This window comes from Limulus polyphemus, unplaced genomic scaffold, assembly GCF_000517525.1.
Source record: "Limulus polyphemus unplaced genomic scaffold, Limulus_polyphemus-2.1.2 Scaffold1519, whole genome shotgun sequence".
Taxonomy (NCBI): Eukaryota; Metazoa; Arthropoda; class Merostomata; order Xiphosura; family Limulidae; genus Limulus; species Limulus polyphemus.
Window position 1 is genome coordinate 21,116 of NW_013667129.1, and position 26,706 is coordinate 47,821.

At 30.5% G+C, this 26,706-nt stretch overlaps 1 protein-coding gene across 2 annotated transcripts; it reads right to left on the minus strand.

The window, feature by feature from the left end:
• Positions 1–2,216: 2,216 nt before the first annotated feature.
• Positions 2,217–23,028, minus strand: LOC106463931 (GTP-binding protein Rheb homolog). Of its 2 annotated transcripts, none has more exons than XM_013924017.2 (8): positions 22,801–23,028; positions 16,152–16,223; positions 12,477–12,544; positions 11,741–11,823; positions 11,128–11,184; positions 7,869–7,916; positions 4,122–4,203; positions 2,217–2,379 (listed from the first exon to the last, which is right to left on the minus strand). In XM_013924017.2, exons 1-8 carry the CDS (start codon positions 22,847–22,849, stop codon positions 2,290–2,292), a joined length of 549 nt encoding a protein of 182 aa, XP_013779471.1. In that variant the 5' UTR covers positions 22,850–23,028; the 3' UTR covers positions 2,217–2,289. The 2 variants fall into 2 exon arrangements, with proteins under 2 accessions (XP_013779471.1, XP_022247277.1); XM_022391569.1 differs by lacking the exon at positions 22,801–23,028 and adding an exon at positions 22,590–22,644.
• Between the last annotated feature and the right edge of the window lie 3,678 nt (positions 23,029–26,706).

Below are 26,706 nucleotides of genomic sequence, written 5' to 3' on the forward strand. Positions count from 1 at the left end.
AGTAGTTAGTTGTATGTAAGTTAGTAGCTGTTTTGGATCACATTACATGCCAAATGATCAAAAGCCCTAAAGCTGTCTTCCATCAACAATTTAGTGTTAGCACTTTCAAACAGTACAACTTTTATGCTCATTGGTTTACCTATTGTAGAGAAATCATTTCAAAAATAAGTCCAACTCATATCAAGATTTTGATGAAAATCCATTGTCTTTTTCAAAGTAATTGACCTACAGAAGAGCTGTTTTCAGTGTTAAACTAGTTAGTATACACTGGGAGAATGTTCAACAGCCATGTTTATCATAGACTTTGTGCAAAACTGGAAAGTGTAACGTTAACGTGAAATGCAAGAGTTGTGGATGCAGTCACAATGACGTTCTTGTTGAAGTTAAAGCAATCAGAAAGCCCAAAAATGTTAGATGACAAGAAAGAACAGTAAGAGTAAAATAATTTGTCATTGCAACTAGGTTCATTGTCTTAGATCATTCAGTGATTGATAGTATTGAGAAATAAATGAACATTGATTATTGTTTATACTACATTCATAGTGTCATAGATGTCATGAATATGTTGAAAACCATATTCATTGCAAATCAAGGTTAAAAATAGAATCGCCCTAAGCAAAAGTAACCTTTCATTGTCACCAAAACATTTTGGGAGTTTCATTGCCTTCTTCAAAGCAAAAATCAAATCAAACCATAAACTTTTATGTGAGAAATTACTCTAGTGTATTTCATCATGTTCAAAGTTGTCACCTGGGAATTACTGAATGGCCATCTCACGATTGTTAGTATTAAGGTGACATATATAACGATGATAAAATTGGAACGTGTGTTTTTTCTAGTTCAATGTTGCCCCCCCCCCCCCCACAATTTCTGAATGGCTGACTCATAACTTTATAGTTAAAGTAACATAAAGTTAAAATTGGAATCTGAATTGATGAAAAATTACTATGACTTAAAAAAACTGTTCATTTGCCAGTTTCCTCATTTGCCATATTCAGGATAAATTGTTTTATAACCTTACTGTGCAGATGAAGGGATGGTAAAATGTTGACAAATATTACTCACAAAATTAAAGTTTTTGTGAAAATACTTGAAACATACAATGTTAAAAAAAGAAATGGAGTGAACAGTAATATGTCTTAACATTTCTGAAATTCGGTTTTATTTAAGATTAAAATTATCTTTAACAGTCAATAGATGTTGTTGAAAACTCACTCTTTTAGCTAAAAATTAAAAACAATAAGCCATTACAACTGGTATATTGTTCTATTTTTCAATGATTTTATTTTGTTTCTCACATAATATAAAAAAACAAAAACACTTAAAGTTCTAAATCACCCCATAACTAATTTTATTTGTAATAGTAAACAAACTTAAAACCATAAAACTATCATAGGAAAAGTTTATTACCAACAGATAAATCGGACTTTATTTAATGAAAAGTCAAAAGTTTATCCTGCAAGAAAGAGTAGTCTAAACTTAAATAAGAAACAATTGTGCAGATATTTTTTATTTGCCCTCACAAAATGATATATATCCAAGCTGTCTTTACCACAACTCCTTACTCCAGATTTGGGCATTAGAAGTCAACAAAATACTTTTTTTTTACTAAGACACTATGTATTAGTTTGATAATCTTATTTCCCAGTTTCAACAGTTAAAGAAGTAACCATATTTACAAAATATGAATATTGATCTACAAACATATAGTACATATTTTGCCCTTTATAACTACGTTGCATGTGGAATTGATTATACATTAAATAACTTACTCATGTGTAGTTATCTAATACCTTCTAAATTTCTATTCATAAAGAAGTATTTGTAACTAATAAATCAAAGTCACTATTTACAAGATCTTTCAGGCTAACATCAAAATTCTAATAGCCAATAATTAGCATCTGTTTCATGCATATTAGTTTCTGCCAAGTTAATTTGGCTTCAGATAATCTTCAGCAGTTAAAGAAAGAAGATCATTTATCAGGATAACATGATTCATCAAAACATAACAGAAAAGTTCCAATATTCTTCTTTATTGCTGTCTTTTTAATTTTTTTGTTTTTTAATACTTAGATGCCTGACAAATATTTCAGAACCCTGAAAACTCCTTCGTTGAGGCACAATATACTAGAAACTTCTTGAAATGCAGCTACATTTCAAGTCAACATAATAAAATTTACATTGTAAATTCCTTGAACTTGTCTTCAGGTTTTCAGTATTGGTGAGGCACAAAGTAATATCAGTTTGTGATAAGTATTAGAGTTGAATTTTTGTACAAGGCTGTAAATTTCAAGACACCATACATCCAGACTTCTCCTGAACAGTTCCATCTGCTTTTTCAATCTGCATTATAGTTGTGTGGAAGATATCTGTAACACTCTGAAAGAAAAGTACAGTTTCCTTAATCTGTTTAGGATGTTGTAAACTATACTTACATGATACTTTGAAGAATGAGTCACAAAATGTTTAACCATTTCAATTTTAAAATGTCTTTGAATAAGTACTCATCTCTTGCACTATTGAAAAATTACCAATTCAATTTACACAGTAAGAGTTGTTGTTATGCAATTTTAGGTAATACAGTTATGTCTCAACTAATATTATGTCTCACATATATTCCAGCTAGCCTTGGTTTAGGCAAAATGCCTCAATGGCACCAGATATAGCAGTTATAGAATGGTTGACATATTATTCAATACTTTGCTTTGTCTAACCATGATTCAAATGTACCTAAATTTGAGTGTTTCCTGCTTTTTTTCCTTTTGTTACCCAACAGTTTCAAAACAATTTCAGTACCTTCATAATGAAATCAAGAACTTCTGAGGAAGATTTAAAAACTAATATTAAATTCTGAAAATGTAAAGGTATTGTCTGTCCACAATTCTCACTATACAAACAAGAAGCAAATGAAATCTGAACAAATCTCCAGATTTTTTTTTCTATTAAGGTAGACCACAAAGGATTCTTGAAGGCAGCTGAGTGGTGTGGTATATATGTGCATAATAAATTGTTAAGAATATATATATATATATAAAAGAAACTTTATATCCACTATTATAGAACAAGTTTTATGCATACATGTTTCGACATTTGTAACCGTAGATCCACTATTATGGAACAATTTTTATGCATACATGTTTCAACACTTGTAACTGTAGATCCACTATTATGGAACAAGTTTTATGCATACATGTTTCGACACTTGTAACCGTAGATCCACTATTATGCAACAAGTTTTATGCATACATGTTTCGACACTTGTAACCGTAGATCCACTATTATGGAACAATTTTTATGCATACATGTTTCGACACTTGTAACCATAGATCCACTATTATGGAACAATTTTTATGCATACATGTTTCGACACTTGTAACCGTAGATCCACTATTATGGAACAATTTTTATGCATACATGTTTCAACACTTGTAACCGTAGATCCACTATTATGGAACAAGTTTTATGCATACATGTTTCGACACTTGTATCCATATAAACTTCTTCTTGTTCCATAAAGTTGGATTTATTCTTTCTTTCAGATTACATGGTATTGCATATTTACCTACTGTTCAGGTTATGTATATTCATTCATCATATATCATATTATATATATATATATATAAGCATGAGAAGGACAAAGGGTGCAATAATGCAAGATGTTAGAACATCTAAATAATATGTTTATGCAATGAGAAGAACATTTATTTTTAGGAAATCCTTTAATTAGAAAAACATGTAAAATGGTACATTACCTCCAATTTCTGGTATTTTAGTGTAACAATATTCTTCAATCAGTCATCAAACTTATACAATACTCATTATATTCTCAATTTTTTGATAACATGTTTTTTAATACTAAAATAAAAAATAGAAATATTAAGAACAACAGACTGAATACACCAATGTCCATTTCCCCTCTATTTCTTATTGTAAGTTTAAAAAAAAACAGACTGAAAACTTATATTTAAATAAACTGAAAACTTTGCAAAGTGCATGAAATTATATTTTTTGCAAATATTAACTGTTACCGAGATTCTAACTATGAATATGACATCCTGAGTACAAAACAAAAATTTCTCACTACCAAGTTTACAAATGAAAGTTAGTAAGTTACCACCAACCTGGTTTTGCTTTGCTGAAGCTTCTAAGAAAGCTGCTTTCATATCATCAGCCGTTTTCTTGCCTTCTTCGTAGGAAATTACTCTAAAAATTAATCACACTTTCTCTTTTATAAATGATACACCAACTAATCAACATGCACCCATTAAATTGATATTTGTTACCCTGATCTCCAGAAACATCAACATAAATCAAAAAACAACTAATATAACGAGGCAACAGACTAGTTTTATATAGGGTTGGTAAGTTAATGTACTGGCTAACCAATCATTACTAGCTGACCAATCAGTTCACAGCATATTATCTGACCACTAGTAAATTTTGCCATATTTGTATAAATTCCCTTTACAAGTACTGAACTGAATATATGAACAAGTGTCAAAATTAATCACTTTGAAAAGTCACTTTAAGTCTAATAAAAAGACAAAAGCTTATCTAGATATTTTTTTGACATACTCTAGCCTTAGCCAATAGGTTGCATGATGTAATATAAATTTAAAACTGCACAAAATATGGTCTTAACTAGTGTTATGAAAATAAAAATCAATATTAATAAAAAAATACTTGTTTTCAGTATATGTTGGCTTGATGCTGATTTATTTCTGTGTGAAAATAAATTTTGAGTTTCATTCAATATCCTGTATTAGCTTTTAAAAAGTGAGGTGAGAAGTTTGAGCTGATATTTTGTTCCTGAACTAACAAATGTACCTCTAGTCATGGAAAATCAAAAGCTCAGTTGAGTAGGTGATGCAAGTTGATTGTATTATAGATCATTTGTTAAACTCTGCCTTACATGTTCTCCAACTGTGATGGAGAGGTTTCAAGCAAAATATCTGGTCAAGGATATTCTGATTACTGTAATTTCAGTAGCAAGTAAATCACTCCAGAGTAGAGAATATCAATAGAAATGGATAATAATGAAACTGAAAGTATGAAAGAATATGTTATGTATGCTATCATTTCCAACTCCAATGAAGTCATCAAGTATCAGAAGCCTACATCAAGTTAAGAATTACTGGATTACTGAACTACTTGCCAAAAGAGAGAACTTTCAGTTATTTGTTTGTGTGCTTTTTATGCAAGTAAAACCCCTTTCCAGTCATGATTCACACAAGCTAATGTAAAAAAATAAAATAAAAGAATGCCAGGACTAAACATCACTTTCCAGGATCTATTTTACTGATTTTTAGAAGAACCTGAACTCCACCAAAATTTAAATTAATGTTTTATCATATTAGATAAAAATTTTCGCAATAGCTTGATCAAACACTTGATCAAAATGAACAAAAAGGGGTTGCTAAAAAATTATAAATGATTGAACGTTACTGAATAAAGCAAACTAAAGAATTCTTTGTCATTTACACTCCCTTAAGTATATTTCAGCTTTTTCCAACTTCAGTTTAATAATAAATGATAAAGCCTCATGTCTTTCTACCAAATACTGTGGCTGGAACAGAGTTAAAACTCCTCTAATGAGCAACTAAATCTAACTAGTATTTAATAAAGATATTATTTCAACTTTTCAATAGGGCAATGAGTCAACCTGTACCAAACATGCATCATGACATGTTCACCATGTCTGCAAAGCATAGGTTCACAGTCATATTGTTACTGACACCACTTTCCCATTGTTGTGCACACTAACAATGTTGTATATCTCATGGTTTTCCCACATAACTGAATTCCACTATTTTTAAACATTAGTTTACTGCTGCAATTCCACCAAACAAAGATCATTTTAACGAAATGGAAACCTTACAGGATGATACAAATTTTATATTTCAACAAGGTATTCAGTCTGTAACTTTTCTTGTATGATAATGCATACTCACTGTTGAAAATCAGTAACTGTTCTGTATAACTATTTGTTGTCAAGGGTGCTATCATGTGTATCAATCATCAGAGGTTATGATGTTTACAAGTAAAATTATTATTAAAACTACTAAGAACATAAAGAGACAAAATCATATTAATAACACACATCACATTAGTGTATTTTCAGTGCTGACTGTCCCTTAAAAAGCAGAAGATTATCCTCAAATATATAGCAATGAGGCCAAAATATCAAGCAAATTATTCCAGCCTAGACTGACCACTGGTTACCTAACAAATGACTTAACCAGGTATAAGTTGATGGGCCGTCTTTAAAGGTAAATATTTCTTGCACAGTAATTAGGTTTATGGTACTTATTCTACCATATTGTTACTAGTTGGATTTGCATTTTTCTCTCTCTTCTCTTTATTAATGAAGAACTTATGCTAGAAACAGTGTTAATTATTTCTGACATGTTTATGTTTTTATCCTAACAACATTTTTATGACAAACAAGTCTTGAGCTTATTTTATGTTAACAATATCATTCTACCAACTCTCAGGTGACATCTGTCTGCTTGCAGACAGAGATACCTAGTTCAAAGCCTGTTACTGATCAGTACATATTGCCAAGTCAATTACTTCCCATTTTGTTAGTTACATTTTCTAAAGGTCATTTATTGCAGAACTGAGATACATAATGGTACAGCTTCTCATCAATAAAAATATGGGATGAGAGAGATATTGGATTAGACTTTCATGGATTTTTACAGAAACTTCCAATTAAAGAAAAAACAAATTTTCTATGATTTCCAGTGCTGAAAAATATATTTACAAAAATACATGACTTTCAGGGATTTTCAGGACTTTTATGAACCCTGTACTGTTGAAAATCCCTAAGTACAGGACAATTTAATAATTTGTACCCAACATACAAACAGCAGATAATGGAAAACTTTAATGTTGTGAATATTATATTGAATAAAATAATGGCAGGAAACAGGACAGTGAAACAATTGATAACAGAAGATCAAATTCATGTTGGAAAAGTAGAGATTTTAGGAACCTATTTACTAGTCTGTGATACTGTTTTGGCAGATGATTTGTTATAGCCTAGTTAAAGAATAATAGTGTTGAAGTTCTGGTATAAGTTAAAAGAAAGTATACAGTTACAACACACAGAGATAAGATATAGATACATTTTGCTGAGTTTATTATGCACTTGAAGTTATAAGTGGAAAAAAAACTTTACTTTCTAAATAATATATTAAGATTTGACCATAGCCTAGCAAGATCTTCACAAACTTACAATATATGAGGTTAAAAAATGTTCAATAAAATATTTAATGCTTGTTGATATTTCTTTGACAGTAAAAATTATTAGCAATATGTTATCATATCTGACTAACCACAATGCTCATTTTTTTATCAGTCAAATACCAAACTTTAGTTCTACAGTCAAAATGTACAAGTAATGAAACTTATCATATACAAAGCAGTATCACTAAGTAAAAAAAAAAATCACTGTTTTAACAAGTAAAAAATTTCAAAACCTCAACATTCAAATATACCAAGATAGTAAGTGAGACCAGTATATTGTAGCATACTGAATTAATGGAGACATACAAGACAATTTACTGACAATTCACTTTTACATCATTTTTTAATTACTATAAAATTCCATAAAAAATATAATAATATTCTATCTGTTTTAAATACTGTATTCTGTTTTTAACATAAACTAATTCAATACACATGTATTGCAATAGATAAAGAAACAAGTCTTATGCTTACATACCATTTTAATACATGTCTCTATTTCAAATTGGTTATTTATTTTTAATATAATATATACAGTTGATAGCATTGATGGTGATTATACTTGTAGCACATAGAAATTATCATCAATAAAAACACCAGCAAAGTTGTTTTTTTACCTTTCCATGTGCAAGTCAACTTTATTTCCAACTAACACTATTGGCACACTGAAACATAAAATGATAAAGTGCTATATCAGTATATCTGTGCATAACTTAACAATATAATGATACATCACTAATTATATAAATATTATTTTAAATATATACACATCACTGGACATAAACTTTTAAATGAATGATCTAAACTATAAAGAAAATAAAATGAGCTTTGATAAATTGTTTAAAAATTACAAGGATCCCCAGTTTGCACTATAACGTGTGAAAAAATTAATGTTTTCTTTTATGTTAATGCATAAATTTAAAAAACAAAAGCATGTTTGTCATCTCATCTGTTTAGTTTAAAAGCTGACTATTTTCAAAATGTTTTCACAAGGTACAAAGCTGTGTGAATGCTTCTTTCCACCTTAACCCTTTCCCAACAAGCTTGTGTATTTTACATAACCTTGTAACCCCCATGTATCCATGAAGGTATACATACTATAACTTTGAAAGTACTTAATGTGCCCTCACAAAATTTGGTAAGCTTTCAGTAAACATTACAAGTCTTTTGTAGACAAAAATACAGAATTTTTAATTAAGTATTTTTACTAAAACTTTATCCATAAATATATGGAGTCGAAGTGTTGACTGCTCCGTGTACAAAGAGATTTCCATGTTAAGATTAAAAATACTTTTCATCTGAAAAATTTCATTCATGTAACCTCTAAAACCCCTTAAACAAATATCAAACTTTTTTTTCAGAAAAACTTTATTTTATCTATTATTTTTTAATTACCTTGACTTATCTAACAAGTTTTTAATTTTTACATTTTAGTTACTTTTATAGTAATGAATAAATAACACACATGAAAATCAAGAATTATAGTACGTACCTGGGTCTTTTTTTTGCTGACAACTGTTGATGAAAACTTATGCCTACTTTTTAGCTAATTTTCTATTTAATTAAATAATGCACCTAAGAACACAGAATAATAACATGCAAAAAGCAAACAAAGTCCCATAACTATCATAATTTTTCTGGCTTTCTAACTGTGTGATAAAAGTCTTTAAAAATTCAGCTAAACTTGTCAATGTGATTCCCATGAGAAACAATTTCAAACTGAACAATGAAATAGACAATGCCCTGTACAGAAAACAACATGATATAATACATCATTTGACAGATTAAAACTCTGGCTTTCTATTGGATACAAATAATATTGTACAAAATGTCAGAGAAAACTATTGGCAATTTGTGAAAGAGAGGATGTGACAGGTGGACACAGCAGGTACATCTGATTTTCTAGTTTATGGCTCTGTCAACAAATGAGATTAAAGGCTATAAAAATTATGCTTTGCCTGAGTAATATCTATATTATAATAAGTAATTTATGTTCAATTCCATACATCTGAGAATTGTGATACATAAATTAGAGAAGAGGAAGGACTGAGGATTTTTTTAAATATTTCCTTATAAAAATTAAGAACTTAAAATTTATTTAATATTAAAATCTCATTTATTAACTAGATTCTGATGCCAAGTTTATTCGTATACATTGATAATAAAGTAGTTTAATTAAATTTTGAATGTAACTCTGTAATAGGTTGTGACATGTGCACTTTGACCTACCCATTACAAAAGGGTTAATCAACTGCTAAAAGATTTGCAGCCACATAATATGATAATTTATGTATTAAAATAGACTAGAAGAACTTTTCTTTATGAAGATAAAAAATACCTCTGTGATTACATACTTATGTTGGCTCACGATCTGGGTGAATTAATAAAGAGTAATATAACAGTTTTTAATAGCATATAGTTTTTATTTTTAATAAAGACTGCCTCGACCATTTACAAGTGTTCTTGTCTACGTGTTACATAATATCAGTCGATGATGTTCAGATTCTTTAAGATAATCAGGTACTGTATCAATGAACACTAGCCAACAACATGCAAAACTACAATGACTTATCAGCATACTAAATATTGCTAGTGAAACAAGTGTGATCAACAAGAGTTGATGTTTCAAAAATTCATAATCTTGGTTCAGTAACAATGTTCTTTTGTCCTGGTGTGTAGTTGTCTTTTTGTCTTCCAAATGAATTATTCTCTCTCATTTTTTAAAGGTCAACATTTTTTGGAGAGATATGATTTTCTGGAATGTAACTTTAGTATCTATCAGAATTTATTTCCCAGTTACAATTGTTTCAGTTTTTCTGATAAAAATTGATTCAGTAATGTGTAACTTATCTCAGTAATTATTTAAAACTACAAAATTCTGCACAAAATTTGCTACTTTACTCTTTCTGAAGTACCATTTTTCGTTTCTTGATAAATCTGTACACAAACTACACCTTTTAAACTTGTTTCTGAAATAACTTCACATTTTTTTATAACAATTTAGAACTCATAAAATATTTTCTTCAAGTTTTTTGGACAAATAAATTACTTATTTTTCTTTTTCTTTTTAAATCTAAATAAAATATAAATTTTTTAAATCAACTTATATTTACTGTAAACTCAATATAATTAAAATGCAAAAATATGTGATTTTCAGTTGTTATCTATATTTACGTAGTCATTCTTAAATAAATCATTACTTTTTGGCACAGGAACTTTAATAAATGATGTATTTTAATAGTTATATTTCCAGCATTTAATTACATAATGGTTCCAATATTCTCTTGTTTCTAAAAACAATCAGTGTTATAAACTATTTGTTTTATAACATCAAGAAGCTCTGACCCCAAATCAAGAGCAAGCATTCTTCAATATATATTAATTAATAATACAAAAAGAGCAAACCTATGAGAGAAAAGAGTTTTTTTAATCCCTTGTGTACAACAGCACCAAAAAATAAGCATGTCACGGCATTTTACATTCAAAATTTAATGAAACAATTTATCAATGTATGTAAATAAACTTATAACATTTACTAAAAGCTAGCCAAATTTTGTGAAGAAATATACATAGTAAATTCAGAGTTAAAGTATTTATATTTTCACCCTTCCAAGATGGGTCAAATTGATCCACTTGGTTTGGAAAGAGGTAATTTATTGAACCACAAAATGTCAAATCTGAGAACTTTTTGAAGATAAAAAATCTTTACTTCTTTGAAATGAATTGGAAATCCATTAAGATTATTTTAATTCACCTCTGAAGAAAGAAATTTCTACCTACTTAATGCAGTTGAATTATTATGTTTCTTATTTAATGATTCTGATTCTATGACTTTTAAGTTCTTAATACATTTGTTTATAAAATATTGATACTTACTGCACTTTTCCAGTCATATCCAGCAACTTTTCATAAATGACCTTCACCACTTCAAAGCTAGGTGAAAATTAATGTCTAAGTTGTACATATTTAAACAACTGAACACACAAATATATCCTAATTACTACTGCACATTGCTTTAAGCCTCTTAAAATTCATTACAATTCAGTCTTCCAATCATGTAATATTAAATATCCAATACTTAATAATGCTTTTTTCAAACATTTTCCCAAATATTCTTTTTGTTTTATCATAGGAATTGTGAAAGTCTGTGAAAATATATTGTAATTATATAACTTACTACAGGCAACTTTTGAATATGAATATTTATATGCATGTCTAGTCTGAGTCTAATAGGTTTTTTATGCATTTTTTTTTGCACATAGTTTTATTTTTATTTTCATAAGAACATTATATTAATCAAACATTTCCTATTTCTGAAGGGTGATTTGCATATTATCTGGATTTTTTTCTTTAATTCTTCTGCTGAGAAATGAAATAATCATATTATGTACATTTGTATCTATTATAATATCTGGTCTTTGTGCCTAATGCCCTGCACATATTATACTAATTTTCTTAATTAAACTAGAGAATACTCCAGGAAGCATACCTTTTAGCTGATGTTACAGAATAAACTAAAACATAACCATGAATGTCCATAGAATATGACTGAGGAAAAATGGAGTACTCATCCTATAAAAGAAAAAATAAATACCATTTTAATATTCTCTGTTTCTGGTATAAATGCATATTTCTTTAGTAAAAGAAATTCATATTAGACAAGAACATGACAGTACTATCTAAAAGAAATGGTGAATTCTTTATGAACACAAACAAAATTATGACTTTTTTCATTGATTATATTAACCTTCCTTCTCTGTTGATAAGTTATCACAGTAAAAAACAAAAAAATGTTCAAAATACATTAATAAAAATTCATACAATTTTAACAAAAAAGAATTTTAATTTTTTACATAAAATAATTTGAAACTTAAAAAAACACTTAAGCTAATTTTTTATCATATGTATTAGAAAAAAAACGTATGAAATTGATAACATTTTTAAATAAAATAATATCATTGTTAATTTGAATTCCAATGTAATAAATATTATATTCCCTCATCTATCATCTATGCTTATTTAGACTTAATATGCCTAATATTATAACCAAAAAAAACAAAATGCCAATGTTATCCTTCTAATAAATGTTTTAAACTAATCACACATAAATACACGTTAATATTTATGGTTGAGTCTATTATGCTGTATTTTTCCTAACTGAAAATTGGTGAGCTTACTGAAGAAAAATAGGTTATCTCAGTTTTTATTATTATTTCTTTTTTTACCTGCCCAGCAGTATCCACCAATTTAAGAAAATACTCCTGGCCACGAATCTTGACAGTCTTTGTAAAAGCTATTAAAAAAAACAAAAATTTAAAATTAGTTATTAAAATTGCTCTCTCCTATTACTGCATCTAAGTTATTACTACACACATACAAAACAATTTATAAATTCTTCACAAACTTTCATTTGTCAAATAACACAGAGCAGTATACTTCATACCTAATTGTAAATTACAAATGTTGTTAGAAAACACCTAATACTCTTTTTGACATTATCTACCTGCCTAAATAACCTTACAAAATATTACATGAAATTTGATTCATCAGTATTTCCCTATATAAATGATCAAAGTAATGTGAAGTAATGAAAAACTATAACTTCTTAAAATAAAAACTTTGATCTACATTCCCTTTTTTCTTTTCCTATAATGAAAAATGTTCCAAATATTCACAAATAAGTTTAATTTCAAACAGCAAACTATTGAAAATTTGGTCTTAAATAAATCCTAAGTTTACATGATTTTTGTGTATGCATGTGTGTGTGAACAGATGCTCAGAAGTCTCCATGAATGGGATGGAATACCATATGTTTTTAATACTTTTCAAACATTTATCAGTTCTATTTACAAGACTATTAGTGAAGATGACCCACATGGTACAGTGACTGGCTCACTATATAGTCATTCACTAAATGTAGAAAACAGGATGAAGCCCACCCATTCATTGAGGAAATGTCAATTCTATGCTCTGAATTGTTCAAATTTACAACAGCTGGGGTTTCTGTATTGCTCACAATGAGCCACTCTTTTTTTCCCCCTTCTAGTAGATACTCTATGTAGTGAATGTGCAGAATTAAATGGAAAGTCTACAAAATTGTTTGAATAAACAAATACTTTTAAGGTGGCACTCACTGAAGTTTCATTTATCAATTCATATATAAACTATGAGACATTAAGGTTTTTTTTTTTGCCCATATATTATGTCTTGCTTCCCAATTTTACTCATCAAACAGAAAATTAATCACTATATAAGTCAATCTATATTCCTTTGTTTTACAAGGTATATCCACTGTCTTAGAAATTCTAAATCCTTAATCCAAACCCATCTTTATGATCATAGTGTAGAAACATCATGCACCAAAAAAAAGAGTTGTTACATATCCTTTCCAAAAGCAATCAATTTTTGGTGGCATCATACTACCTATGAACAGTGGTGTAGTGAGGGTGTCTGGTACCCAGGAGAAGAACATAATTTGGGGCACACACACCCTCCAAAAAAAAAATCCCAAACTCCACCCACCCTTTACACTCTTACTTTCTAACTTCTAACTTTACGTGGCACTGTATCTCACCATATTGTCATTGCTGCCAAACTTATGGATGCTATGGATTATTCTTTATGAATTTGAATCATTAGCTAATTAAGATCTCTGACTTGTATGTTACATATTATACTCCAGATTAATATAAAAATACACCACAACTCTCCTGATTAGTATTATTATAAGATGAATAAATCTGAGATAGAATTATTTGGGCCGCCAAAAATCCCTTAACAGCTTGATAAATACAGCCTCAAATTGTCAGGTGTTCACAAAATTGCTAAATTTCCTATCAGCTATGAGATGTCAGTTTATTTTAATCAATTTAATTATGAAAACCAGGGATTTTTCTTGGGCATGATATTTCTGACGATATACTAGTATTTGATGTCGAGCATAAAAACATTTTAATGAACCTTAGCCTTAAGGGAACAGCTAAATTCTGGGTAAACTGGTTGTTAATTTGGCACTCCCCCAAACCTGGTGCCTGGGGGATAAGTACCCCCCCCTTATTATTCCACTGCCTATGAAATGCCAAACAATGTCAAAATGTAGTTCTGATACATTTTGTTTCACTGTAAATTTATATCATCTGTGGTTGTCAAGTGACTTTAATTTGTATATCCAAAATTATTCTAACAGAGTACTCAACCCTCTATATTTAGGATATCTTCCTGGAACTTTTTCCATAGTTTTGCTATAATTAAAAAAAAAAGAAAACTGCAAGCCTGAATATATTGTTTTTTATAATTCTTTTTTAATTTTCAAAAGTTGAAATTAATGTGCTAAATATAAACTTCAAAATTATTATTTAATAGAACTGTAAGTCAAGCAGATACAATACATATATTCATTCACTTTTTATTTTAAACTATTTATATCTGTATTAGGTACACTATACAAAAAAATGAACTAACTTTAATTGACAATTGCAAATATCAGGGCCACAGAAGCAGTAAGACCAGTCAGGCCATGGCCTGACCATTTTTTCATGGCATGTATTGCTACAACTTAAGTATTAAAACTTGCTTCTTTAATTCAATACATTATGTTGTGTGTATGCAGTATTTGTAGTTAAAATAGCTCAAGATTCAATCTCATAGGATTAAAGTTTTTCAAACATTTTCTAGGGGGGGGGGGCATGCCTCAAGACCCCCTAGAAATGGCAATGTGGCAATAGCCTGACCACTCCCAAATTGCTTCCTATAGCCAGAATATGTCATGTTCATTCAATATTTACTTAAATTACTTGTCCTTTGCTAGATAATGACTGTATTCCTTCAAGAAAATCTGATAAAACTTTTAATGTATGTTTACAGATCCTGATCCTATGAATGTTTTACTTTTACTATCATGAATATGTGTTTGGTATCCCATGTTTTTTTTCCTCTTGATGAAACAGTTAACATGAACTTAAAATTTTATTATGTATGTATTTTTCATTTCAATTTAATGATTTTTTAAACTAATTACTACTGTAAGTTTTTTGCAAGAAGCCATGGTGTAAATCACTAAAATAATTCAACATTCTAAGATGTTTTCTAATGTGAAAAAGGCTTCAAAGGCCACAGATGGCATTGCATGTGGCGCGCGCTCTTTCGGAATGGGCTACTTACATTTTAAGTAGGTACATCACACTTGTGAAAATTTTCTTATAAATATTAAACTAGTGGATCAAATTGCTTGAATTTTTTCATGAATGTTGTCAAGAATACGTAGTTTAACAAGATACAAATATTTAGTTTCGATTTTTTCTTCAATTTTTTACAACACAGAATGTTGATAATAGTGTATGAAAATTCAAAATATAACGTATTTGAAAATTAACATTTTTCTGAAAAAATATTTAAAGAAATTTGTTTAAATAATTATTTATATCAACAGAGAGAATTTAAAGATGGCATCAAGTCCCTCCATCCCGAAAGAGTTAATTGTTTACATCTACAGTTGGTGGTGGTGATCCCTCGGTTTTGTTCGATTCTTAGCTTATTTTGCTTACATTCAATCCTAGCTATGGCTTCTAAGCAACGTTCAAGTGACAGTTTCAAGCATAAGCACCATATCGATATAAGAAAAGGTAGAACTGTTAAAACAACTCAACCGTAGTGTTTCTGTGCGGAAACTGTGTGATACGTATGGTATCGGTTCGTCACTGTTTACGATATAAAGAAGCAAAGTATAATTAGTGGGTCAGAGGTGTATTGTTGAATTATTATTATATAACCTCTGTTGGTCCAGCAAAACAGATAATCCAGCAAGGCTCTGGAACCAAGGATGCCAGGAAATCAGTGGTGTACCTGTATCAAAATACTAGTTTAAACGATATATATATATATATAAGTTGACAAGGACTTACTGTTTTCAATGGTGGGATCATAAGAATCAACGAACTGCCCTTCTACAAACTGTATTGTCAAAGAAGATTTTCCTAACATAAACAAGAAAAAAGCAAAGTAAACATACTCTACAAGTTATTAACTTTAAACAAATAGATGAAACTTGATGAACATTTATTGTAACTTTACTATTTGTTTTTGTATCTCAGCATGTAATTTTCATTTTACTACAGAAAAATCGTAATTTGCTAAAAATTCCTATTTACATTGCACAAGAAAATTTTTCTAATGCATTATAACTTTCACATTACACAAAAAACACTATGAATAAGCAAAATTATCACACTCAGATCACTTCTGATAGATGGCAGGTATAAAAATCCTATATATAAAGACAAGAAAGTTCATGCGAAAGTTGTTAAGATTGCTACAACAAAATGTAATAAAATGTGAATCTGGTAGTTTAATGGAACAAATGTAAACATGTTTGGTATCATGTTTTGTCAATATAAATGACTGTTTGTTTGTACAAGTACTTATACATTATATAAGAATATGTAAGAACCTACTTAATACAGGATCTTTAGTAATTAAGCTTTACAATTAACTAGCAGTGATCAATAAAAGCCAAAATAGATTAGTCTATACCATCTTAGAAAATAAACAGTTTGTAGTTTTTCTAACTTGATATTTGAAAACTTTGATCTGACATTGAATTAAAATTTAAACAAAAACAATGGGAAAGTAATAAGGGATTTTACTGTAAAGAAAAAGAAGACCTCTCTCCCAAAATATCTAAATATCTCCAATCTGCACAATTTTTAAGAACTATTCAGGTTTTTTAATAACTATACATATTTCATGGCAATGCTCTTAATCTATAATGGAGAATAATCTTATATTTACAATGATTATCATATATTAAGGCTTTAAATGTTCATTAACATGCAAAATTTTAGAGGCTTAATTCATTTTTGACACCTTTACTATACTTTTAATATCTTGATTGCTATTGCATTCTTAAGCATTAGCAGTTTTAAGCCAACGCACATGCAGAAAAACAATAAAAAAAATGGCAAAATGCCTTTTGACCCATTAACACCAGGTCACACCTCTCCCACAAACACAAGCAACCACCTTTCAAATCAAATGGATATTCTCAACAAGTTTGTAAATCCCTATTTTAAACTTGTGTTATGTAGTCTTACTGCATGCAGAATTTGTTACCAGAATTTACACAAGTTTCAAATTTTTAAGAATCTCAAAAAACACACATGTCTTTTTTGAGACCCTCCAGTGAAAGCATGAAATTTCAGCCTTTCCTCATATGAATACCCTTCCAATCTAAAATCATTTTGAGAGCACTTTTCTAAATTGTCACCAAAATAAGGAGACCAAACAGAACTTACTACTCCAAATGAGGTTTAACCTATACTATAAACAATTTAAATTATGAGACAAGACTTATTTTGTACTTGTTTTCTGTGGAATAGAGAAGAATCAGAGATGATAGTTGTTCTATAATTTTTAGATTGTGACAATTTTCTATGGATGTTTTGTTTGAATTATCAAATGAAAATACATGAACTTATATTTTAGGGGAAGTAGTAGTATGTTTTAAAAACTTAGATGCAGATATGTTCTTCAGCATATTTATTTTTTTAAAACTTAGACATGATTCCGGTTAAAGCAGTGTTACTTTACTAACAAGAGTTGTCAGCCTATGGAATTAGTCTGTTTTCAAGTTTGGTAGAAGCTGAACACTGAAGTACTATAAGAGAAGACTGGACAAGTATCTTAAAGATCTGTGATGAATATATGAAAGGAGGTTTCTTTAGATGAACCAAATGGCCCCTTGTTAATCTTATATTAATTCAAATTTGTTCAGTTTAACCATGTAAGAGCAACATCGGTGCATACGTGTATCTTCACAATATTTGGCAAGATTTTGGTAAATGTTAAAAGTCTGTTGTACATAAAAAAAGTCAGATTTTTTAATAATTTATTTTTATGAAAGATTTGTATGTAAATTTACAAAGCCTTTACTGAGACAGTCTGAGTGAAAAGTGATTTTTATGCTAAGAATAAAAGCACTTCTTTTCATCTAACAGTTTTCATAATTCATTTGCAGGTGCTACTATAGCATGTGGTTTACAAAGATATTTACACTATAGCATGAAGTCTCCACAGATACTATCATTATCACCGTTTTAACTTTCATTTATTTACAATTGGTGCCATTTATTATAAATAACACTTTTAAACTAATAAAGTACAAAATACCATTAAATAATGTTTTGGGGGCAAATATAATCAGAATAAAAATAAATTCCAACAATCAAAACTAGTGCAATTATAACCTAAATTTAAGGTACTCTTTTGGAACACATAACTTGTTAAATTACTATTATTTGCTAAACAAAAATGTGAGTAGATATAAGTCACTTAGCAAGAAATTATGTTTTAGTGAATGATTAAAATAGATATGATGATACTATCTGTGATATTTCATATGCTGTGTTTTGTTTATATTGTGCCTGATGGACTGCCAGAAACAGTAATGGTTCCAGCTATGGTTTATTGTTTTGTGAATGGAGAGATTATTGCTACAGTGGACATAAAGTAAAAAATAAAACCATTAAAGAAAGATGTGAAAATGTTAACAGTTGAAACTGTTAAGCTAAATAATTAGGAATTTTCTGTAGTCAGTTCAAAAGGAGTGGTATTACTAATTTTATTTCATATTTTCAGTTGATGAATTCTCAACAGACCTAAGAATCAAGTATGCTGTTAGTGTTTGAATAAATAGAATATAAAATTCTGCCAAAAACAAAAAGACGTTTGATATATATTTAATAGGTTCTAGAGGTTATGCTAATGGGTGCAACTATAGCGCGAGGTCTACAAAGATCTTTACATTAGAGCATGCAGTCTGGATACACACACATTGTCTAGCTTGAGCTTGGGTAATTTTAGAGATTGTATTTTATTCAAGATTTGTTTGGCTAAGCTGAGAAGTTTATAATTTTCATTCACTTTTGTTAAAAAATAATAACAATAAACAAAAAATAAAGAAAAAAAACAAGGATCAGTTGTACTTACAGCATACTAAAAACTTGTTTGCACTTGAGTAAAAAACTGTTATTCCCTAAGCTTCATTGAGTATTACAAATTTGTGTTTCCCTAAAAAGAATTCATGTAGCTATCAAATATGCATTTTAGAAAGCAAAAGGTTTATCAGTCACTAGTATAACAGAATGCCCCAAAAGTATTATAAGTTAACTGGCTTTCTAACTGAGGTTTCTAAATATGTTTAAAAAATTCTGTTAGCCATTCAGAGTAGCACAATGATGATCATGGAACAAAATAATCTCATGATTAAATAATCATTTATTTGGACTACATAATAGTCTACCTTTAGTTTAATATATTGCTTACCAGTGTTAGTTAGGATAAGATTACTTTAGTAAAAATGTTATGACAAGTTCATATTCTGTTTAAAAAGGGGGGGGGGGGCTCTAATTTGTGAGATCAAAAGCCAATACATATTGTGAGAAGCACAATCAGCATACAAAGCATGCTAATACTACAGCATGCCCCCCAGAAAATTTGTAAAAAATAGGTGCTATGAGAAAGTTGCAGAAAATATAGCTTAAACCAGTGTTTCTCAACCTTCTTTTGCTCATGGCTCCCTTTTGAGTTTGATTTATCTCTGTGGCCCCCCACCCTTCATAGATGCTGTTATTTAGGAAAAAAGTTACTTTATTTCCACACTGTTGCTTTATAGTATATTCATAATATCATTTTTACAATATTGAATTGTTTTTAAATATTTTGTTTATAACATACTGCTTACTTATACAAGTAAAAAATGTTCTGTTAATCATTTACATTTTATTCAGTGTGATCCTTGGGCCTGATGAATACTTGAAAGTTTCTGAATGTCCGGTTGCAGTGTGGTCAGCGATAACAGAAGATAACCTCTCTTCACAACATCAAGGCTGTTACATATTTTTGATAGCAAATAAATCACCCATCTAAAACCAGAGTCAACCAGATAAGATGAGGGAAAAGCAATAAAATACAACTTTGCCTTCTCCCAGAGCTGTGGAAACTTATTAGCTATTTCACTACTTATCCAGAAATAATATTTGTCACGTTTGAATCTAGCTTGGGCTGTTGAAATATTTTAATCGGGCAGTGAAGTTTCGATGGCCCGTTCAGAATCTACTGTGGCCCCCTAATTTTCCGTCATTAACGTGTGGCTCCTTAGAAACATTGCGTAGCCATTTGGGGGGCCATATGGCCCACGGTGAGAACCACTGGCTTAAACAGTTGCATGGCTGTTCACATAAAATCTACAAACATCCAATGGAAAGTCAACAAATCATAATTCTGTTGTAAAACTGCGTGGGGAGCTAGACTTATATTAGCATGAATATATATATATATACAGTATATGTTTTATTATAGTAAAGTACTGTACTATCTACATACAGAGTAGTTATTAACTGTTAAATTATATTTCTAATTTAAAAAACTCTGTACAACAATAATATATTAACTATTTCAATCATTGGCTACCATATACAAACATGTATGCACTACCGAAATAACATGTTAGCATGCTCTATTCTTCTGGAGTGCTTTTCCATAAATAACTTACATACAGTTTCTGAATACAACTGTGATAACCAACAGTGTAATGAACATTTGTATATACATTTGACTGTGTTGCTGTTTCTTTATTGTTGAAATTTATCGCCAACAAATCATAGACACCTACTGTAAAGAATCCGGCCAACAAAATCTGACAGTAGCAATATAACTTCAAACTTCTAAGTACAAAGTGTCAACAGAAGCCATTGCATGTGACTATTTCAAGCCAAAAAAATGCTAATTCTTCTTCAGAAGAATGTAAACTATGTACAAAATGTTAAACACCAAAGGCAGCTGTGTTATAACTATATAAGCATAATTTTTTACATCACAAAAATAGAGGTTCACCTGAACCCCCTCCAAGGGCCTGGATCATCAAAGTCTACAGTACTCCACTGCTTATGGTTACCATATACTAAAACCAGTATTTTAGTATTAAAAGTTAAAGTTTCAAAACCAAAAGCTGGTGAAGCAAATAGGTCTAAAGTTTGGGTTAATCATTGAAAAACTTAGAGGAATGTAGGGGAAAAAAGGCATCTGCAGTTCAGATGACTTCTATTCTATTATTACCTCTAACAAGCAACCAATAATGTGCACTATTTCTAACATTGGTGGCAAAACTGCACTGCAGAAGCTGAATAATGTGAGTTTAGCTAGCTGGCCCACATGCTATTTGCCTTGATAACCAACTAAATGATTTGAAGTGGCACTCTTAGTATCCCCATTTCCATATACTTTGCCTTGGTATGCTGTACAAATGAAACAATCTTGTTAATCACAATTATAGTAACCTTCTGTACTCAAAGAATCTTTCAGTGCAAATGTCTGAAATGCAACTACCAGGGGTGTATCAATATCTGAAAGCAAGAATTTAAAATGTGTACTAGCACTTGGTACAGTGGTACCAGAAGAAATAAATAACTTGTGATGATGTGAATTCAAAGTCTAACAAAGAATACTCAAATAAAAACTTTCTTAAGCATTTAATATATTTAATATTATTATAGGCACACTCTGTTGACATCAAGATATATCTGGCAAATTCAGCAAAAACTGTCCTACGATAAACATTGTAGGATTTGATGGACTTTCCTGGGAGAAAATGTTACACTTCTCCTAACTTATAGAATCCTTGATCTTGGAACTTTGCAGGAGTGTAGAGCTATCTGACATGTAAAATACAATTTTTTACTATACGTTTGTAATTTTTATTTCAAAGATTGCAATATTCATCATTTTACCCCAGTGACAGCAGGTAGTTAATACTATAACCACCTGGTCCATCAATTTATACATTCATATCACATTCTTGAGTTTTACACCTGAAATAAAAAAGGACTGCCTCCAAACACATTCACAGTAACAAATGACAGGCGATACAGTGTTCTAATGCTAAACCTTACACAAATTAATACAACATCTCACCATTTAAAACAATACTATAATTATCATTAAGAAGTATTAAGGTATTAAAAGTACCATCTTACTAACTGTAAATCAGTTATATCAAATTAGTTACTGTAAGTATTAACTTAGTAAGTTAGTAGTACTTTAGAGCAGTTTGTTTTGAATTTAAAGGGAAGGCAGCTAGTCATCACCACCCACCGCCAACTCTTGGGCTACTCTTTTACCAACGAATAGTGGGATTGACCATCACATTATAATGCCCCCACGGCTGAAGGGGCGAGCATGTTTGGCGGGACGGGAATTCGAACCCGCGACCCTCAGATTTCGAGTCGAGCGCCCTAACCACCTGGCCATGCCGGGCCCTAGAGCGGTTTAGTAGAATAGTATCTTACCAGTATCAGTATCACTGTACCAGTTACGATGATTTATCATCTATGATCTAGCATTACTTGCTATCCAATCCCTGCATCAGTAACTGAGTAATACTAGTAATAATCGTGTTACCTAATTGCTGAAAATTGAATACCCAAATAATAATAGCATGGAAAAATGAAGTTTAAATTTTATTCCATTATAAGATAATGTGATAATTAACCTACTCACCAACAGAACGGAAACCCATTATAGCAATCTTTCTTTGTTTTGGAGACATATTTATTATAAATCAAAATGTAATAACTTGTGTTTAATCACAATTTTTATTCAGTTGATACCTCGGTAATCATGAAGCAAATTGGAACCATAAACATATACAAGCCATATATAAATGTCTATTGTTGGCATAGTCCTATAAATTATAATATAAACCTGACCTTTCCCAACCACTCTATCGGTGGATAATTATACTATAAAAACGCAAAAACAGAAGATAGATTTCATTTAAAAAACTTATTTGAGGAGACAGTTTATTTTCGTAAATAGATATATGTATCAAAATAAATGTAGTTAGATATTATGAAACACAATATTCGAAATTTAAGTTTATTCTATTGTTATTTGCTATTATACTTAAGTTACTTAGATAACGATTTGTTTACTTTCAATTTGCATGTACTTTGCGACTCTTTGTCATCACAGTACTTTTTGTGTTATAAAGATAAGTTAGTTTTTCTCAAATATCTTTGCAACAGGTTGGAAAACGATTACATATTATATTTATGTTATATGTGTTTGTAGTTAAGCACAAAGCTACACAACGGGCTATCTGTGCTCTGCCCACCACGGGTATCGAAACCCGGTTTCTAGCCTTGTAAGTCCGCAGAAATACAGCAGTGCTACTGGGAGGCATTATATCATGTTACACAGATAATATTAACAACGTGAAACACGTTGGGTTTTCGGAAAGGTAAAAAAGCAAGCACAAGAGGACTATTTCTATTTTGTGTGGGAAGTTTATTATTGTGTTTTCATACACTAACGGCCAGAATCACACTGCATTTTGCTTAAGTTTGACATAGCAACAGCTTCGTATATTTATTTTTAATGCTTATATCACTATATAAGTACAACTTGAAAAGTTAAGTATATGCATGAAATTACGAATTTATACTTCACATTTCGCTATCTCTGTCATTTAAGTCTAGCATTTAATTTAACGTTTTTATTTTCTTTTGAAAATTCTTAACATTATTCCAACTTTCATTTGCTTACTTTAGCACAAAGCTACACAATGGGCTATTTGCGCTTTTATCAGATGTTTCATAAGTTAGTTGCGTTGAATCCACTTGAGCTTATGTATAAAGGTTACTTTGCGACTGTTATATGGAGCAAAAAGGTTTCTACACAGTTCGCGTTTACATGATTAGTCAGTTACGGATAGGATGTATATTGTGAATACAATTTTATTGATTTCACATCAGATTATTTTGGATTTTAAAGAAGACAATTCGTTTTCCTGATCCGAAAGAGCTAGAACACATTGTACAAGTCCCTCATCATAAACCATTTTATTATTTTTTGTACCCATTTGACTTCAACGCTGTGTCATTTAAAAGTGTACGAAGTCGTTATACTGTCTTTCCATATATCAGATAAATGAAGCTCTACTGTTTTTATGGGGTGTGTTATTCTCAAGTGCACTGATTTCCCTTAAGAGTAAGTGAGTAGGACCCACAGATTAACTGTGGGTTTCAACAGAATATGTCTCATTGAGTAAACCTGAATTCTCTGGCTTTGACTGACTTTAAAAAATTAAAGAGACTAGACACAATGTGGAGTAAAATGAAACAATAATAATTCACAAAACAAAATACAATCAAAGTTAAAGAGTGTGTACGAGATCCAGCACCTTTTCCGAAAATCAGCAGCACTGAACTAAGGTTTTTTAAGAGCTACATAATTGTATGAAGAAGATTTGCAGAGTGAGTACAAATAGCATTATATACATAAAACAATAATTCCATTCTTCTCAGAGAATGTGTGCTACCAACGTGACTGCTGGTCATTTCCATCACAAAATAAGAGATGGTATAACCTCAAGGTATCACCTGACTCACTGTTGGAAAGGATCATTGTCCATTTCTACATAGTATGTTTAACATTACAGAAATCTTTCCCAGGGGAAAGTGCATGTGGTACCCCAGTTGAATAACTCAGGATAACAGGTAGTTAGAAAATCAGTAAAAAATGTGACATTAGTTACAATTTCGACATTAAAATGTTCAGCAGGTGTAGCATTCTTATGGATGAATAAAAGTAAAAAAACAAAAACACTACGTCTCAGATAAAATATAGTTTTACCTTGTGGTTTTCGGAAAAAGCAGTGCAAAATATTTGATTTGATCGAATCAAAACATTCAGTAGTGGGTAAAATTATCAGTAGTAAGTAAAATCCATGGACAATATCTTAATTAGGTGTTATATAGTATATAAACTCAGTGTACCCACTGTTTTATTTTATCATGACGAGAATATTTTCAGTATGGTAGACTGCAGTATTTTAGTACAAGTTGCAGTCGAAACACATGAAAATGCAAGCTGTTACTGTACTGCTGGAAGCGAAAAGTAACATCAACGAAGAGCCACTTTGTAACTCGCACCTTGCTATTATTAAACTTGTATCTAGAAGAAAGTTCCAAGAGGGAGACAATGTAAGTGTTAATGCATTTTAATGGTTACAAAAGTAGCTTTGTACATGTCCACGCTTTATACAAGTTCCATCCATGTGACAATCAGAATGTACAAAGAATGCGACTGAGGTGGTGGGTAAGCTGTGTTGACTATTGTTTAGTTGGGACGACAGAGAATAGCACAGATATAGGTACTGGTCAAGTGGAGACCCAATGAAACCTCATGAACCAAGAAGTTCACAAATGTTAGGATGATATAGATACAAGTGCACGTGAAATGTAACTTTAGGATTTACGATTGTAAACAGGCAGTCATGACCCTTTTTACAACCTATGCATTTGTCTGAAATTCTCACCAATCTGAAATTATCTAGTCTTTCCTTTTCAATACAGATTTTTGCTATTTAAAATCAAATTCTTGGCTCTTCTGGCTATCTCTTTCATTGTCTAGCCAGTGTCCATCCTCTCTTTATTTTGCCAGCCTCCCATAAGTGTGTTATACTGTATCATGGAACATAATTTTGATGAAAACCAGTACACTCATTAATTCCTCTTCAGTAAGGATTTGGGGTATGTGGCTAACCCTTGGACTCCTGAAGCTTGCCTAAAATTTATCATAGATAAGGCGATGAATTAAGATGTGTTGTCAAATGAGACATGTGAAAGCACACTGCTATCAGCTAACCCTGAAATCTCCTGGAGCCAGGCACTCCTTACTGGCAGTACAAATTCGAGTAGAGTTCAAGTCTCCACTGGATGTACCAGTGATAGAGGAAGTGCCGAGTATGGCTACATCGAATCCCGAGGAGTCAAATCTTCAAGTAGCTTAGTGGCAGGCTACCCAACCATTACAGACTCCCGTGAAACAGGAGTCAGTGAAGTAGTCCTGAAAACACTGGAACCAACTTATGAAGTGCCCTGTCCGAGGGTTAACAGTCACGAAACATTAACAACACCAGATATGTCATCGCCTCCAATTAGACATCTTTAAAATGAAGAAAATCCTTTTAGAGCTTGGATCTGCTCAAGGGTCGATTAAGTTCTAGAAGGGTAGTGGTGAAACACAAGCCTTCATTAAGGTAGTTTGAGGCTCTGGCGCACTTTTTTTTTTTTTGTAGGCCCCTTGGAAGCAAATTTGAAGTTAATTATAATTGATATATATATTAAGTTAAATACAGAATATGGGCTAATTATTTGAAGTAAATTAAAATTTGATGTATCTAACTTTTAAGGATGATATATTAAAATTAAACGATTATAATAATAATTATTTACTTCTACAACATGACAAATAAGAATGAATTAAGTACATAAAAACAATATAGTTATTGTTCAATATTACGGAAGCATGCCAAAACATTACCCTAAAATCGTTTTTTTTTTCTTGCTTTTGGCGGAAGCAAAATCTCTAATTGCATCTTCATAATCTATTTCCCTAAGT

Coding starts and splice junctions, on each gene's coding strand:
- LOC106463931 (XM_013924017.2), bottom strand. CDS start 22,849: ATGTCTCCAAAACAAAGAAAGATTGCTATAATGGGTTTCCGTTCTGTT. Junction 7,917..11,127: donor GATATGACTGGAAAAGTGCA/GTAAGTATCAAT, acceptor TTTATGTTTCAG/TGTGCCAATAGTGTTAGTTG. Junction 2,380..4,121: donor CTTCAGCAAAGCAAAACCAG/GTTGGTGGTAAC, acceptor CTTTTCTTTCAG/AGTGTTACAGATATCTTCCA.